The sequence below is a fragment of the Dipteris shenzhenensis genome, chromosome 25 (assembly GCF_047967505.1).
Source record: "Dipteris shenzhenensis isolate YYH24624 ecotype China chromosome 25, Dip_SZ_1.0, whole genome shotgun sequence".
Lineage (NCBI taxonomy): Eukaryota > Viridiplantae > Streptophyta > Polypodiopsida > Gleicheniales > Dipteridaceae > Dipteris > Dipteris shenzhenensis.
The window spans coordinates 30,987,988-31,005,328 of NC_141620.1; the positions used below are offsets into that span (position 1 = coordinate 30,987,988).

A 17,341-nucleotide genomic window follows, 5' to 3' on the forward strand; every position below is an offset into this window, starting at 1 on the left:
TGTTTAAGGGTGAGGTAATTAAAGGACCACTCAATGGTTCACACGAGCTAACCAAGCAGCCTGGTACCATATGTATTGTTGGACATGTACATTTTCCCATTTTCCACAACACATTGAACTTAGGAGGAGATAAAAGTTTGAAACACCTATTATACATCACATTGAAGCCACTTCATTAAGGAGCAATATGTGCATTGCTCTCAAAATAAGATGTGCAAATGATCCCAAGAAGACCCATCACATAGGTCTCCTTTTTATGTTTTGTGTGTTATAAATTATGGTTTTCTTTGCTTGACATGGTATTTGAAACTCTATAAAATTTAAGAGAGATTCTCCTTTATTGATCCACAATGGTGGTTATTATATTGAGGTTTTGCTTATGTTTTGGACACTCTCTATGAAGCTTTTGATTATGTTTTTTGGCTATGATGGAGCAATTCATAAACACTCTTTTGCCCCTTGTAATGCATTATACAATGCATAATGGATATTCTTTATTAGCAATCATAATATACTCTATTTTTTATGAAGCGAATCGTTTTTTTTAGGTTTTTAATTAAATAGTTATACAAATGATTGGTTTTCTTTGAGACATGTTCACGTTAATCACACTCAAAGGGTGGCACATGTGAATAGACCTTTCACTTCTATTCTCATCATTAACTATAGCTCATTGTACTTTTCTCCCTAAATGTATTTAATAGTGGAATGGTTTGATTATTTGTTACAACTAATGGTAATATCATTTTTTACATGTCAATAAAAGTAGCAAATTACATATTTTCCCTTCATCTAATTATTTTTTCATGTATTGTTTTGCATTTCCTAAATAATATTTACTTTTTGTTCCTTCAATATCTCGTGTCTCTTTGTTGTGTGTGAGCAATTGAAATTTTAACTATATGTTTGAACTTTCAAGGTCTATCTCACATATTGTATGTCCATTTCAAGTTGAATTTAAATGTCATTAATTTGCATATTATACTGACAATTATAATGATAGGCAAAGTGTGATTCACAATTGATGGAGCATAGCAGCAAGTTGCTATCCATAAATGATGAGAGAGGACATTGGACATTGAACCATATGGGAATGATGATAAAATGCATAGCGAAACATTAGTATACAACATTATCATTAGCATTGAACAAAGAGTAGGTTTTGAAATGAGCGCCAAGTTCTTCCAACGAGAATAACTCTCCACTAAATTTATTTCAAGATAAGAACAACAAAGAGTTGAATTTTTCCAAAGTGTACCTTTGATAGTCAATAACAAGAAATTAATTTTCCAAGATATTGTGAAGTCAAAAAGTGTTAGATAAACATTGCATTATGTTTGCACCACACATCCTGGACTTATTTTTTGAATGCATTTCATGGGGTTTGCCATAGAAAAGGAGTGATTCAAAGTAGTACTTTGCAAGAAAAGGATTCTTAATCACCACAAGCATAGAGGACATACCAAAATCTCATATACAAATTGTGAATTTAAACATTTGAGAACTTCACCTAACTACAAATAATAATTTCAAAAGGCTGCCTACACAATGATGAGACATTTAGGCTCGCACATTTTCATTACATTATCATGTGATGACTACCCACAAAAGCCCCCAATGAAAAAACGTAGTAAGAAGATTGGAACCATCTAAAGGGAAACCATAATGCAATGTAGACCATAATAAAATTACCACAAGATTGGAACCATGTCCAAAGGAAAAACTTACATCATAAAAAACTAAAAACAATTGAAGTTGATACAAGCATAACAATGGACACTAGTGAATGGATTAGCTACTTCAATATATACGAAAAAGATTACATGTTAACCACTTAATCTCATCAAACTAAAGTAACATTCTTAGAATATATTGAAGAAAGACTAATAGTTCAAGTGATTGGAGACCCAACTCGAGCAAAAGCACCTTAGGGCCGTTCCCATATACACAAGATGTATCATAGGAAAAACAAAGAAACACGAGTTCGTGTGCTGTTTGTCTTATAGGCTACTGAAACAACAAAACGGATGTGTTTTGTTTGTTTTATAGTAAAATCTACGCATAATGTGTGTTGGGAAGAACAATCAGATACTCGCAACTTAAAACTGTTTCTAATTGAAGTCCTTCACCAATCAGAACGGTTATTACAAAACTTCTGCTCTGATGCGGTGAAGAGACGTGGAACGGCTCCCTTGCATTGAGTGACCCGCTAGCTCTTGCTCCGATTTCTTGATGCCTGTCGCCGACTGACCCTCATCACTACAGAAAAAAGTCAGTACAAATATCACGACGGCGTAGATGATGCCGAACAGAGAGCCGATTCCTTGCACTACCTCCAGAACTAGCCTTGAACGTTTGTCGAATTTATAACCCACGCAAACATTGCACAAGTATGACCTTGGAATGTTGAAATAGCTCCCAAGATCTGTGCGAATGCCAGCGTCTACAATTCCTGCAATGGACTGGAACGCTCCCGTCGTCAAGAATGGTAGACCGCTGCACGAACTTAATCGTGTGAAGGCTTCCCCTGAAACGGGAGCTGTCGTACTACCGCCACTATAACGAAGCACCGTTACTGGATCGTTTGATAGAGCGATGCAATTATAATCGATGCTAGAAGCGCTCACCACACCAATAATTTCTTGTTCGATCGTGGAGGAGCCGTAAGCCGTGGTACCACCGACGATTGTAAGGTTGAACAGCTCTGACGTATTGCTTGGATTCGTGCTATAATAGGAGCAACTTATTCTGTAGTTCCACGAGAATTGTGGAGCTTGAACGGAGGTCAAGAAGATCGTCAGGCCGCGCGACTGCGGGCTACAAATTATGGGCTGGTTCGAATAGTTGAAGGAGGATGCAACGGCGTAGGTGAAACTGGGTCTGACGAGCGTCTCTCCGATGCTGAAGTTGGAGGATTGGCAAGAGTGTGAAGAAAAGATGGAGTCTGGAATGGTGTAGCAATCGGGGACTCTCCCTTTGACAAGCAGAGTGGCGATGCCCACCCCCATGCATGCTAAGAAGATAACTAAGAACCCAACGATAGTAAGATTTCGAGAGAAGGGCTTGGTCTGATTGTAGGTGAGCCTCACTTTGATTGGTTCCATTCTGCACTCTTGCGCAGGGAAGAGCACATGGAAGAGTCTTTTAAACCAAAAATTTGGTCTTAAGGTTTTGGAAAGGGCAAGGGCCGACTTTAGGGCCCGAGGAAGGTGATGTGGGTGGTGAATTTGGCTTTTCGATGTGGTAATTAATTTTTTACTAGTAGCAGTATGATTTCGATAGTGTGGGTGGTGTGCCACATGGCGACGGACAGTCTGGCCCTAGGCGTCTTGGTGTGCCGTGTGGCGGTAGGCAATCTGGCCCTAGGCGTCCTAGTGTGTCAGGTTGGGCTAGTGTTTAGATTGCACTGGACAGTCCGCTCGACAAACTAGACAGTCTGTGGTTAGTAGTTATGACTCTGGTGGGCACCACGTGCAAAGTGGTAATCAGGTCTCAAGTTGTTTTCCTGATCGGGGAATCGCCGATGTATTGGCTTTTAGTCTAATTTATGTCTTCCAGTGGTGTTTTTAACCTCCTCTTATTGTGTTTTCTTTTGGAAGGGTCTTTGATCCAACGGTTCAGATCTTTCTTCCATTGACCTCAGCCCTTGATGGGGCTTTATATTTTGTTGGCCCTCCACCTTTACCTTGGCTTTGCTAAAGGTCTATGGAAAGCTAAGATTTGTTTTGGATTAATGGACCATATGTTTTATTCGCCCTCCTAAGGGACTCTTGGGAGGATGGTTGGCTTTTTTGTCCAAAAGAACTTCTATTCTTTTTGTTTGTATTTAGTAAAGATGACTTTGTTAAGGAGGTCATTAGTGTTTTGAATGACTTTTCAAATGCTTAATCTTCATGTTATCCATCTTGAACCCTTACTTTAATTAAGAGCATCATTAAAGTTAGGGTTGGTTAACTAATAACTCTTTCAAAGTTGAGATTCATGTTAAGTATTGGGTTAGTCCCTAACCCTAACTGATGCCTTTTTGGGAAGTTGAGATTAGTGTAAATATTATGTTAGTACTAACCCTAACCTATTATAAGTTGTTAATGGGCATTAAAGGTTGCATTTCTTTATTACTACCTCAACTATTCTTCCTTTCATTAAAGCAAGGCCATAGTGATTTTGTCACCTTGTTTTTTCTCTTTTTCTTTTCCAAGGCACCTCCCCCACACAAATCCTCCTCGCATAGAGTATGTTCTTAAAATGTCAGACTTAACAATAATGTTAAAATTATGTTTAATTGTAATATTTTTCCCTTTTCAGTTTTCCATATGTATTCTTTGTGGATGCTTATATATGAGCCAATGTCTAATCTTCGGTGTGCACAGAGAGAGATCCAAAACGTGTAGGAGAAAGGCCAAAATAAACCTGTAATTATTGGGGCTTTTGTATTCAATGAAGACAATGTACAATAGAATGTCTATATTGTATGAGTAACTATTTTTATTCCATGGAAAAAACAAAGGAAAGAGCAAGGGTGTCTTGTGAAAAAGGATAGAGATATTTAAAGCATTATGATAAAGGTCTACATATGCTCCAACAAATTCAAATTGATGGGACCTTTGTACTCAGTCAAAAAAGTACAAAAAATTTTGTACATTCAAGCTCATGAGCAAGGCAAGATGTACAAGAAAGGACCACACCCTCCAATTAGATTCAAATTGATGGAAGCTTTGTGTTCTTTCAATTAATTGTATAACTTACAAGTCAATGTATTGTTGTCCGACATGACAACAAAATGATTTAAAGGTGTCTTTTTAAAAATTACAACATTTTGTATTTTTGTTTCTTTGGTGAAAAACTCAATGAGTCACTAAGTCTGTGACAACTATATTTGCAAAGATTACTTCAAGTCATGCACTATCATAATGTGAAGATGTTGGCCAAAAGTCAAGGCAAATCATGTCACGACATTGAAGAAGTTAAGATGTGAAGCTAAAAGGTAAAGTCAATAATTCAAGACATGAAAAAAAGTAATATCTAGAAGGTTCATGAAAGTTATTAGTGATTCGAATTTAGGTCATTATGTTATATTAAATTTGATGTTTGGATTAGGACCATGCTTTAAAAGCTACTTGTCTTTGGTAACATTAACATTGCCACACTAATTGTTCTATTTCTTAATATCAAGTAGTTTTGCACCTTTAAAATACACATTGGAAATGAAAAATTAACTTTATGCTAGTATAATACTTATTTTTAATGGGTCGATTATGCCGACTGGTGAATCTAAAGGCTTCTCCAAGTTGGCTGGGTGAATTTATGGAGCTTCAATTTTGATAAATTCACCCAAAAATTAACACAAATTGATAACATGATATCTAATTGTAGCCTTGCACAACAACACAAAGCAACTATAGACGCGCTTGGTAGACGTGCAAAATAACGGGCGCGTCTATAGGCGTTGCTCTAGTAGAGAAATTACGGGCGCGTCTATTAGCGCAGCTAAATGCTCGTCTATTTGCGCATCAATCACCGCGTTTATTTGCGCGTTAGACCTGAGAAAATACGGGCCCGTCTAACATCCCGTTTATTAGCGCGTCTATTTTCGCGTGTATTTGCGCGTTTACACTGAGAATCAGACGCGCATTTAGACGCGTTGTTAGACGCGCTCCAGAGAATACAAAAAGTGAGATTTTGGTGTACATCATTGCTTTCCAAACATTGCCCATGATTACCAAAGCACATAATTTTTTGCAAGCCCACATATACAAGAATTAAGGGAAATGAGGAGAATGAGACAATATGTAAAATAGTTTTGCCAATATCAATTGTGGGGCTACGGTTCAATCTCATCCTCAATGAGATCAACCCTTGCCAAACTATCTACTTCAAAATCCAAACAAGTGTTTAGATCTACAAATACATTCAACCCACTACTACTTGTGCCACTCATGTGCTCATCGAAATCAAGATCTCCAATGGTAGGCTCGTCCTCACGGGTAATGCCGGCCTCAATATCTATATCTCCTATCTCATGATCATCCTCCTCTCTTGTATCACGGTCATCATCACGTCCATGGCCATGATCATCCTCCATATGCTCCATAGTAGTAAATGTACTATACATCACTTTGGAACGTGGCATAATAGGTATGACATGCCACCACCTATTATTATCCACCATTGGTTGATAGACAACCTAATTAAAACACAAATACAATCATGTTACTTTTCTTGCATCAAATATTTAAAAGCAAGTATTTTTAGGTGTGTGCACAGTACCTGTTCACATTGTTGCGGTAGTATTAGTGTGTCCTTCCTACTTTGCCAAAACTTTGTGGAGTCAATAGTTACAAAGCCACTTGCATGGCGTTTGATTGTGAGGCACAATAGAGGTCATCCTTAGGTCTTCATCATCTCTCCATAGTCGTGGGAGAGAGCTATCCACATCAACAAGAAACTTAGAAATATATACAAGTGACTCTTGTACCAACCAACCCTCGGCCATGCTACCTTCGGGTCTTGCATTTTGTCTCACGAAGCCCTTCAAGGTCTTCATGAAGCACTCGAGGAAGAACAACCATCGTGCATGTACAGTACCGCATATAGCAATCTCATCCACCAAATGCACTATGAGATGTAGTTGGCTTGTGAGAATAGAATGTGGAAATGTCTCCTCCACCAAACAAACCGCCTCCACTGACATAACTCGAGCATTCTCAAGCGTGGTGGGATCTATTTCCTTTGAGCTCACATACCTCACAAGCTCGCCCATCTTGTAAATACAATCTTTCACGTCCTTTGATGCACTACGTGAAATGCTAGTAGGTAGTATGAACTGAACCCGCGAGGAGGTGGTTGATTAGTTGCTTATAGCTATTCACTCACAAATTTGAAAGGAAAAAGATATTATGCATATAAAATACTTACTTGGAGCATCTTGTGCCAATCATGAGATTTCAAGCCATATAATTGCTCTACACCTCTTTTCTTGCTCTTTGTAAAGGCTCCCTTCAAACACCTCATGCATCCAGTGGGAGTACGAATTGTAGTAATAGCGCGCTTCACCGTCGCCATCTCTAGCTTTGATAACATCCACGGTGCACGAGGTAAAAAAACACGCCCATTTGGTCTCTCTTGAGGCCAAGCTTCACGCATCCTCCTTGTGGTACGTAGATCCTCCCTTATGCCTGCCGAATCTCGTGTCCCATTCAAATGCTCCCAAATGGTAGATGCCACATTTTTGAAGATATGCATGGGATCGAGCAGGTGATTGATCTTGAGGTGGGACCAATATGGTAAACGATAAAAGATGGAGTATCTAAACAAAATAAAGTGTTAGCGTGCAATCCTCACTTTCAACCAATATAGCCAATCTTTACTTCCAGCCAATAGTTACAAATCCTTACCAGCTCATGCCAAGTGGTGGAGGAGTCGTGGAACGGTCCCAAATTCTCATCCAATCTCCCGCGGTGAGTGATTGTGGGAGGACTTCATTCCAAGGGGCAACATATCTAGGATGATCAGGTGGGAGAAATCGATGGTGATTCTCATAGATGACCTTATTCAATGTGTCTGCCCGTGAGGCAACTAGCGAAGGACCACAAACAGGACATGCATGGTAACCCGATGTAGTGAGACCTGAAACAATAGATGCAATTAAGAGTGGAAGGTGGGTTTAGGGTGCCACGTCCTTGCATATTCATAATTAAAAAATGCAATGCTTACCTGAACACTCGCCATAGCCTGGGAAGTCATGCATCGTCCACATCAAGACTGCTTTGCAGTTGAAGTCTCGTGACGAGGGAGGCCTGCTCACATCATGCACCTCGATACCTCTCCAAAGTATCTCTAGCTCATCAATCAAAGGCTCCAAATAAACATCAGGGTTTTTGACTTTATGTTTTCCTGGAATTAGAAGGGACAGCATGGCATGTCCTTTCTTAATAGCCATAGAGGGTGGAAGATTGTAATTCACCAATACCACTGGCCATACACTGTAAGACGTGCTTTTGAGACCAAATGGGTTCACACCGTCCATACCCAATCCAAGACTCAAGCTCCTAGGTTCTTCCTTGAAGCTTGGCCATGTGTCTTCAATATGCTTCCATGCAGGAGAGTCCGCGGGAGTTCTCCACTTGCCATCGGTTGATCGATGGGAGGAATGCCATGACATGAGCTCTGCAATAGATTTGCACTTGAACATATGTTGGATGCGAGGGATTATGGGAAAATGTCGCAATACCTTATGAGGCACGTCCAAGGTTTTGAGATCTGCTCTATATCTTGCCTCTCCACAAGTAGGACACTCTCTTGCATCCTTATGTAGTCCACGAAACAAAACGCAATCGTTGACACATGCATGGATGCGCTTGTAATCTAATCCTCCAAGAGAGGTCACATGTTGCCTTGCCATATCTCTTAAGGTCGGTAATTTATTCTCCCTTGGAAGCATTTTACACAATAGCCTACACGTGAAGACCATAAATGAGGAAAAGCATTCGAGTAATTGACCCACGCGCATAATTCACCATGTTTGCAAAATCGACTTTAAATTAAAGCTTACTTGAGTAATGCATTCAAACTTGCATTGCTCCATCCATAGATGGTTTGCAAGTTTAGTAACTCAAGGGAGGCACGTAGAACAGAGAATGTGCACCCCTCAAACAGTGGAGTCGATGCTGCGGTAAAAAGATCATCCTGCTCCATGCTATTATCCCTCCCTTGATGGACATATAAATCCCGCACCATATCATCAAACACCTCCTCCTCCACAGCTTCATGAGGTAATTGTGGAGGGCTACTATCACCATCACTCCATGCATCCGTAACGGTCCCTCCTGAAGATCCCACCTCATATCGCCGACGCTTCGCCTCCTCACGATGGGCATAGGGTAACATGTGCGGGTGTGGCACTGCATCCTGTATCAAATTAAAACGGGATCATTATAACTCAAACATATGAACACCCATAGGTATCTCAATCAACCTTAACTTACAAATCCTTACCCTGCTTATGGTCACATCCCATTCTCCATACTTTGAGATATGATTGAGCGTAATCCTGCGTGCACGATACATGTTTCCTCGACATCGATCACACAGACATTTGATTTTTTGCTCCAACCACATTTTGCGATGGTGGATACGGAGGGATTCATCCTCACTGGAGCTGCTTGTTGAAGATGGAGACATCCTACAAACAAACAACCCACCAAATTTGCTCTTCTTCAAATGCTTAACTTAAAAACTCTGTGTTGCATCTATCGCCGCGTCTATCGTCGCGTCTAATGTCGCGTCTACTTGCGCGTCTAAATGCCCATCTACTTTGTGTATTTAAACGCTCCTCTAGACGCGCTAATAGACGCGACTATAGGCGCATCTACTCTGTGTATTCAGACGCGACTATAGACGCGCTAATAGACGCGACTATACCCGCGACTTTTAAACCTGCTTTTCGGCGCGTCGCTCGCTTTGCTTTTCTTTTAACTACTTAAACTTCGCGAGCGGCTTTCTTCCTTCTTTATTAGCAGTTCTATAGATTCGAAGCTTAAGAGAGAGCCTCCCATACACAGTTCCAAGCTTTCACTCAAGACAAAGGGACCGTACCCACACAGCTTGCTTCCAAGCCTAAAGAAGAGGAGGAGTACGAACAAGGAGAAGAAACAAATTTGGAAAAGAAAGATCCTTCCATACCTTTTTCCAAGTAAGTCCTTTTGAAGTTGTTCTTGCTTGCTCTTTCCAGTTTTGTACTTTTTCGCATCCACGAAACGCAGCATCTAGGTATGAGCGACACGTTCTTTTGTCGGGCGAAACGTCCTTTTCGACTTTTGAGTATTCTCGACTGTCGAAGCGCGTGTATAGACGCGTCTGAGGGCGCGTCTAAACGCGCATCTACAGGCACGTCTATATGCGCGTCTGGCTAGTTACAGACACACACAGACGCGTATATAGACGCTCACACAGACGATCTCTTAAACGGAGTTTTAAACGGATTGTTAAACGCGCTTTTAGACGCGTTGTTAGACGGATGTTTGGACGGACTGTTAGACGCGATGGTAGACGCGGTGGTAGACGCGCTTTTACTTGAATTGTTAAACGCTCTGTTAGACGCGTTTATAGATGCGAAGATCAGACGGGTCTATAGACGCGCTCTGACAGAGCCTCTTTTTTTTTTTCCCCCTTTCTTCTCAGGTCCCAAAGTAATAGATTTGTTTATTTTTTTCCAGTTTAACATGTGGGGAGGAAGTGCTTCTAGCTCACCTGATCCGCGTGAATCGATATGGAAGGATTTATATAATATTTTAGGGCACCCTCCTAGTCCTGCGGAGTTATACGGGTACATGATGGGTACCCTTAACACTCCCCAGGAGTCGGCACTATAGACTCCGAGCCACCCCACACCGCCTGAGATCACCCCAGCAGAGTCCACACAGCCGTCTTATGCCCCTTCCCCCGTACCGTCTTATGCCCCTTCCCCCATGTCGTCTTATGTCCCTTCTGCCATCCCGTCTTATGCCCCTTCCCCCATGCCTTCAGGAGGTCCTTCTGCCTCAGCGAGCTGTCGACGTACTCCCCAGCTGTCGAGACTCGGTTCTCCAGCTACGAGTGGTCAGCGTAGTCCCGCGCAGTCCCCAGCTACGAGTGGCCAGCGTACGAGCTCGACACGACAGGGTGGCAGGCGTAGTAGCAGGGAGAGCGGTGGCGGATGCATGGCACAGTGCTTTGGGCCATGTGGCGGTGAGGAGGATGATGATTCCGATGATTTAGACGTGCCTCTGGGTGATGGTACGATTTATTATGACATCACCCAGACAGGAGGCATCTTGATGGATGCACGAGGGAAGGATATAATGGCCTTCATGCGCTCTGTAATTGCTAACAATTACAGGGATTGCTTTATCCACTATAAAGACCACCCAAAGAGGTTGGCTGATGAGACTCTCGCTACTGTTCGCTCTAGGTATCCTAACCCCCCCAATCGCCAGTTCACAGATAAATGGGGGAAGTCAAAGATTGTTACGATACTTAGCAATAAAAGATCTTCCCTTAAGAGGCAGGCACTAGCGGAGCTTGCCAGACTTGAGGCAGGTCAACCTCCAAGGGGCCCGCCCCACACCGCTCAGAAGCGTGAGTGGAAGAAGGCAATGAAGTCAGCGAGGGAGGAGACCAGTCTGCAGCACGTGGAGGCACGGAGGATCCAAATGGAGGAGTATGGGAGCGCGCATTTTGGAGCAGGGGGTGTTGAATCATGGGAGGCCCAATTTGTAAGTATCGATCTCAAATTATATTGCTTATGTAGTTTATTAGGAGGTTGGTTGTTTCTTTGTACTAATCCCTCCACAAAGTGTATCGCGATCATGCAGCTTGAGATCGTGGGCAGATACCCTACTCCAGTGGAGACAGCCTACCACCGCCACCATCGCAGAGGAGATACATGGAGGCACTTCTATGATGACGGGTTGATTACTGAGGAGCAGTATACCCGAGCTACTGGACAGGCCCCCCAGGTATTTGAAAGTAATTAAATAATGCCAAAATTATAAGTAAAGATTTGATTTTTCATACATTGATATATGTTGTACCTTGTTTACAGGGCGCCCCTGCACAAGACGACGAGGAAGAGAGGAAGGAGGTGCAGAAGGGAGCGCAGAAGGGAGGGTGGAAGGCAGCGAGGATTAGTTGTAGAAGTAGTGCTACTATTCTTTTTTGTACTTAAAGCCATTGGCTTGGCTTCGTGCCTCTTGTATATAGACTCCTCTTATTTTTTGTACTTGAAGCCACATGACATGGCTTAGCTTCGTGCTATACGTATATACAAGCACTTTTTGAGCTTTCAATTTTATTGCGTTTTGGAAGAGAAGTCGGACCAGGGGTAGTCGTAGTGCTAGGTCCGAGAGGAGTCGGACCAGGGGTAGTCCTCGGGGTAGTCGCCTGAGAGGAATCAAAGTCCTCTGGAGCATATAGATCGTGAGCTCTCCTCCTGCGAGGCTGTCCGTACTCGTCGGATGAGCGATGTGATCCCATGTCTAACATAGACACAAACACGAAAACAAAAAATAAAAAAACAAACATAAGCATAGGCATAGGCATAGGCATAGGTAAGAAGAAAGAAGAGGGAAAGGAAAGAGGGAAAGAAGATGGAAAGGAAAGAAGAGGGAAAGGAAAGAGAAGAGAAAGAAAAGGGAAATAGAGAATAAGAGTTAGAGAGAATAAGCTCATGCTTATGCTTATGCGGAAATAGAGAATGAGAGAAGGGGGAAATAGAGAAGGGGAAAGAGATGAGGGGGAATGAGAGAAGCATAAGCATAAGCTTATGCGGAAATAGAGAATGAGCTTATGCGGAAATAGAGAATGAGAGAAGCTTCTCTCATTCTCTATTTCCGCATAAGCTCATGCATAAGAGAAAGCTTGTGCGGAAATAGAGAAATAAAGAAGGGGGAAAGCTTATGCGAATGAGAGAAGGGGGAAAGAGATGAGGGGGAATGAGAGAAGCATAAGCATAAGCTTATGCGGAAATAAAGAAGGAGAGAAGCATAAGCTTATGCTTATGCTTCTCTCCTTCTCTATTTCCGCATAAGCTCATGCATAAGCATGAGCTTATGCGGAAATAGAGAAGAAGAGAAGGGGGAAATAGAGAAGGGGGAAATGAGAGAAGGGGGAAATAGAGTGGGAAATAGAGAATGAGCTTATGCAGAAATAGAGAATGAGAGAAGCATAAGCTTCTCTCATTCTCTATTTCCACATAAGCTCATGCATAAGCATAAGCTTATGCGGAAACTTAAGCATAAGCTCATGCTTATGCTTATGCCGAAATAGAGAATGAGCTTATGCTTCTCTCATCCTCTATTTCTGCATAAGCTTATGCATAAGCATAAGCTCATGCATAAGCATAAGCTCATGCATAAGCATAAGCTTATGCGGAAACTTATGCATAAGCTCATGCTCATGCATGAGCATAAGCTCATGCGGAAATAGAGAATGAGCTTATGCGGAAATAGAGAATGAGTTTCCGAGGAGTTTCCGCATAAGCTTCTCTCATTCTCTATTTCCGCATAAGCTCATGCATAAGCATAAGCTTATGCGGAAACTTAAGCATAAGCTCATGCTCATGCATGAGCATAAGCTCATGCTTATGCTCATGCGGAAATAGAGAATGAGCTTATGCGGAAATAGAGAATGAGTTTCCGCTTAAGCTTCTCTCATTCTCTATTTCTGCATAAGCATAAGCTTATGCGGAAACTTAAGCATAAGCATGAGCTTATGCTTATGCTTATGCTTAAGCATGAGCTTATGCTTATGCTTATGCTTAAGCATAAGCATAAGCTCATGCTTATGCTCATGCGGAAATAGAGAATGAGCTTATGCAGAAATAGAGAATGAGTTTTCGCATAAGCTTCTCTCATTCTCTATTTCTGCATAAGCTCATGCATAAGCATAAGCTTATGCGGAAACTTAAGCATAAGCTCATGCTCATGCATGAGCATAAGCATGAGCTTATGCTCATGCGGAAATAGAGAATGAGCTTATGCGGAAATAGAGAATGAGTTTCCGCATAAGCTTCTCTCATTCTCTATTTCCGCATAAGCTTATGTATAAGCATAAGCTTATGTGGAAACTTAAGCATAAGCTCATGCTCATGCATGAGCATAAGCATGAGCTTATGCTTAAGCATAAGCATAAGCATAAGCATAAGCTCATGCTTATGCTCATGCGGAAATAGAGAATGAGCTTATGTGGAAATAGAGAATGAGTTTCCGGATAAGCTTCTCTCATTCTCTATTTCCACATAAGCTCATGCATAAGGGGGGAAATAGAGAAAGGGGAACGAGATGAGGGGGAATGAGAGAAGCATAAGCTTGAGCTTATGCGGAAATAGAGAATGAGCTTATGCAGAAATAGAGAATGAGAGAAGCATAAGCTTCTCTCATTCTCTATTTCCGCATAAGCTCATGCTTATGCATAAGCTTATGTTGAAATAGAGAAATAAAGAAGGGGGAAACTTAAGCATAAGCTCATGCTCATGCATGAGCATAAGCATGAGCTTATGCTTATGCTTAAGCATTAGCATAAGCATAAGCTCATGCTTATGCTCATGCATGAGCATGAGCTTATGTGAAATAGAGAAGGGGGAAATAGAGAAAGGGGAAAGAGAGAAGGGGGAATGAGAGAAGCATAAGCATAAGAGAATAAGAGGGAAAGGAAATAGAGAATAAGAGGGAAAGGAAAGAGAGAAGGGAAAAGAGATGAGGGGGAAATAGAGAAGGGGGAAAGAGAGAATAAGAGAAGAGGGAAAAAAGAGAAGGGGGAAAAAGGAAAAGGGGGAAAAAAGAGAATAAGAGAAGGGGGAAGAAGGAAAGAGTGGGAGGGGAAGAGAGGGTTTCTACGCCCATCACTGCAGCTAGCACTAGCTACAAGCCAATGCAAATAACAAAAATAATAAATGGAAAAAAGAGGAAGCACTTACCTGAAATAGTATGTCCCGCTCGGTGTAGTGGACTGGCCCTACAAAAGAGAGAAAACAACCCATTTTTTCAAATAAGATGTTAGTGAAAGGAGGAGATTACAAAAGCAACTTCTTGAAGGCAGGAGATTGAGGAGACAAGGAGAAAGAGAAGGAAGAGAAATACAGAAAAAAGAGGTGAGTTTTCTTTCTTTCTTGAAATCTCGTTTTTTGTTTCAATCCTTTCAAAACAAGCATGAAAACTAGTTTACAGGTTTAGCAATACAAGAAGAAACACTCACAAAACTAAAGCTAACAAACAAACAACCTACATTGTTAAAACAAACTCACCTCTTGAAGAACTTCCTTTCAAGAAACCAAAGAGGAAAAAGGATAGAGAGGGAGTACAAGAGGTAGGAGAAGGGTGAGGAGTGGAAAATAGAGTGGGAGGTTGCTTGGAATAGGTGGGAGGTCATCGAAAATAGGTGGGAGGAGATTTTGGGTTGCTTACTTGAGAGATTAGGGAATAGTATGAACAAAACGCCGTGCGTTTAGCATTTCGGGTTTTAACCCACAGCATCACTATATAGCGACGTTTTTAATTAAAAACGTCGCTATATAGCGACGGAATAGAGTGTCGCTATATAGCGACGGAATAGAGCGTCGCTATATAGCGACGCTTACTGTCACTTTTTTGATGTGGCATTAAGAGAAGCTCAAACATGCTATTTTATAACTGTTAATATGTCCTCTTCATGCTTATGTTGTGATTTTATAAGTGTAGATGGAAGGGACGAGAGGAAGCTCGTCCGATGATGCGCCAACGCCCGGGAGCACGAAGTGACTTACGAAGAGGTTATACTATCATTGCACTCATTGCAAGCGAGAAGTATGACATCAATGTCGTATTATCATGCGCCACTTGCGGATGTATGGGGAGGAGCCGGAACCAGTACCCCCCGTTGGTGTTGCACATGTTGATGGATCATCAGTAAGTGAAAGCTATTTAAGTTCGCAATCTTATTGTATACCAGGAAATAGAAGATCTTATATTTACACGAAATCTTAAAACAGGATGAGGAGGGTGACGAGGGTACACATATACCTTCTCACTTTCAGCAAGACTATAGTCCCTCGGATGACGACGAGGGTATGGTCGACATGATGGATTCCATTTTTAGGGACACTACATCCCACGTACACGTGATGTCAGAGTCTGAGGTCAAAATGCGAGAGTTGCAATCAACACAATTGTACGAGGGTGCTAGGATGTCTAAACTACGTGCTTGTCTCTCAATCTTGAATCTACAAGTACAGTATGGGTGGTCGGATACAAGTGTCTCGGCCTTAATGAGGTTAGCCCTTGCATTAATTTGACTCATTATTTGGATATTGTTTGTTTTGAGAATCATCATTTGGATAGTGTCTTTGTCATAGGTTGCTCCAGAAGATGTTGCCTGCACCAAATACCATGCCTGCATCAAGAGATGAAGCGAAAAAGATGCTAACAATGGTGGGTATGGATTATGATACCATCCATGCTTGCCGTAATGATTGTATTCTCTTTCGTCGTGAGCATAAAGATTTGGCTAGTTGTCCAAAGTGTGGGGAACAACGATATAGAGATGACTTGTAGGGTGAGCGGATACCGGTAAAGGTCTTAAGACACTTTCCCATCATTGCAAGAATACAACACATGTTTCGATGCAAATCCATAGCGGAGTTGATGACATGGCATGCATCTCATCGGTCCACTGATCACACATTGAGGATTCCCGCAGATTGTGCAGCTTGGAAGCACATAGATAATCAGTGGCCGGACTTTGTGAGGGAGCCACGCAACTTACATCTTGGGCTAGCCATGGACGGTGTGAATCCTTTCGGGTTACGCTCGACATCTTGGTCGACATGGCCCATAGTCGTGGTGAATTACAATATCCCACCATGGCTAACAATAAAAAAGGGACACCTCATGCTTGCACTACTTGTGCCAGGAAAGTACAAGGCAAAAAACATGGACGTGTACATGGCACCTTTGATAGAGGAGTTACAGATATTATGGAGAGGAGTGTAGGTCTTTGATATTTCCAGAGCTCCTAGACATACCAATGATATTTTGGTCAGGTGTATCTTGATGTGGACCATGCATGACTACCCAGGATATGGAGAGTGCGCAGGTACGTGGTTGTGTCTTTACATGTACAATGAGGGATTATGCTTTTTTTACTCTCTTTTGCACGCATGTCTTGTACTAACACATTCATGCACGTGTGCAGGACTTGTTACAAGTGGGTACCATGCTTGTCCTATTTGTGGACCGGCTCTAAAATCGCTTGCATGCTACTCCAAACATATGAGGAAAAATGTTTATGAAGGTCATGCTCGATACCTTCCGCTCGACCATCTCGCACGTGGAGGTTAGCTTGATCCACCACCATCATATTTGAAGGCAAGTGATTGGATTCAAGCTTGGAGCCTCAGCGAATGGAGAGGAACCTCCTCTTGGTATGAACAGGCTATCGATCTTTCACGAGCTTCCTTATTGGGGTCAGTTACAAATCAATCATCTCTTGGATCCCATGCATATCTTCAAGAATGTGGGGGCTACTATTTGGGCACACTTGGTTGGTTCTAAGGACTCGAGAGGAGTGCGAGAAGACTTGCGTGCTATGAATAGGATGTCTCGTTTGTGGCCCCAAGTGCATGCTTCGGGAAAAGTTGTCCTCCCGAAAGCAATGTACGAGAGAGGAGGCAGCGGTCAAGGCAGACATTGCCTCTTTTCAAACACCGACAGGGTACATGCGTTGCTTGAAAGGAGCATTTTCAAAGGACAATAAGCTTAGTGGCCTCAAGTCCCATGATTGGCACAAGGTCTTACAGGTATTCTAAGTAGAATTAGTGTACCGATAATAG

The 17,341-nt window shown here is 41.9% G+C and overlaps 1 protein-coding gene across 1 annotated transcript; it reads right to left on the minus strand.

Annotated features, from left to right (window-relative positions):
- Positions 1-1,986: 1,986 nt before the first annotated feature.
- On the minus strand, positions 1,987-3,144 carry LOC147885744 (uncharacterized). The gene is made up of 2 exons (XM_087396875.1): positions 2,398-3,144; positions 1,987-2,259 (listed from the first exon to the last, which is right to left on the minus strand). The coding sequence occupies exons 1-2, from the start codon at positions 3,102-3,104 to the stop codon at positions 2,145-2,147; spliced, it is 822 nt and encodes a 273-aa protein (XP_087253001.1). The 5' UTR covers positions 3,105-3,144; the 3' UTR covers positions 1,987-2,144.
- Positions 3,145-17,341: the final 14,197 nt, after the last annotated feature.

What these genes read in the sequence shown, in the direction of transcription:
- LOC147885744 (XM_087396875.1), bottom strand. Translation starts at nt 3,104, where the DNA reads ATGGAACCAATCAAAGTGAGGCTCACCTACAATCAGACCAAGCCCTTC. An exon ending in AGCTATTTCAACATTCCAAG is followed by an intron (nt 2,260 to 2,397) that starts GTCATACTTGTG and finishes TTTTTTCTGTAG; the next exon opens with TGATGAGGGTCAGTCGGCGA.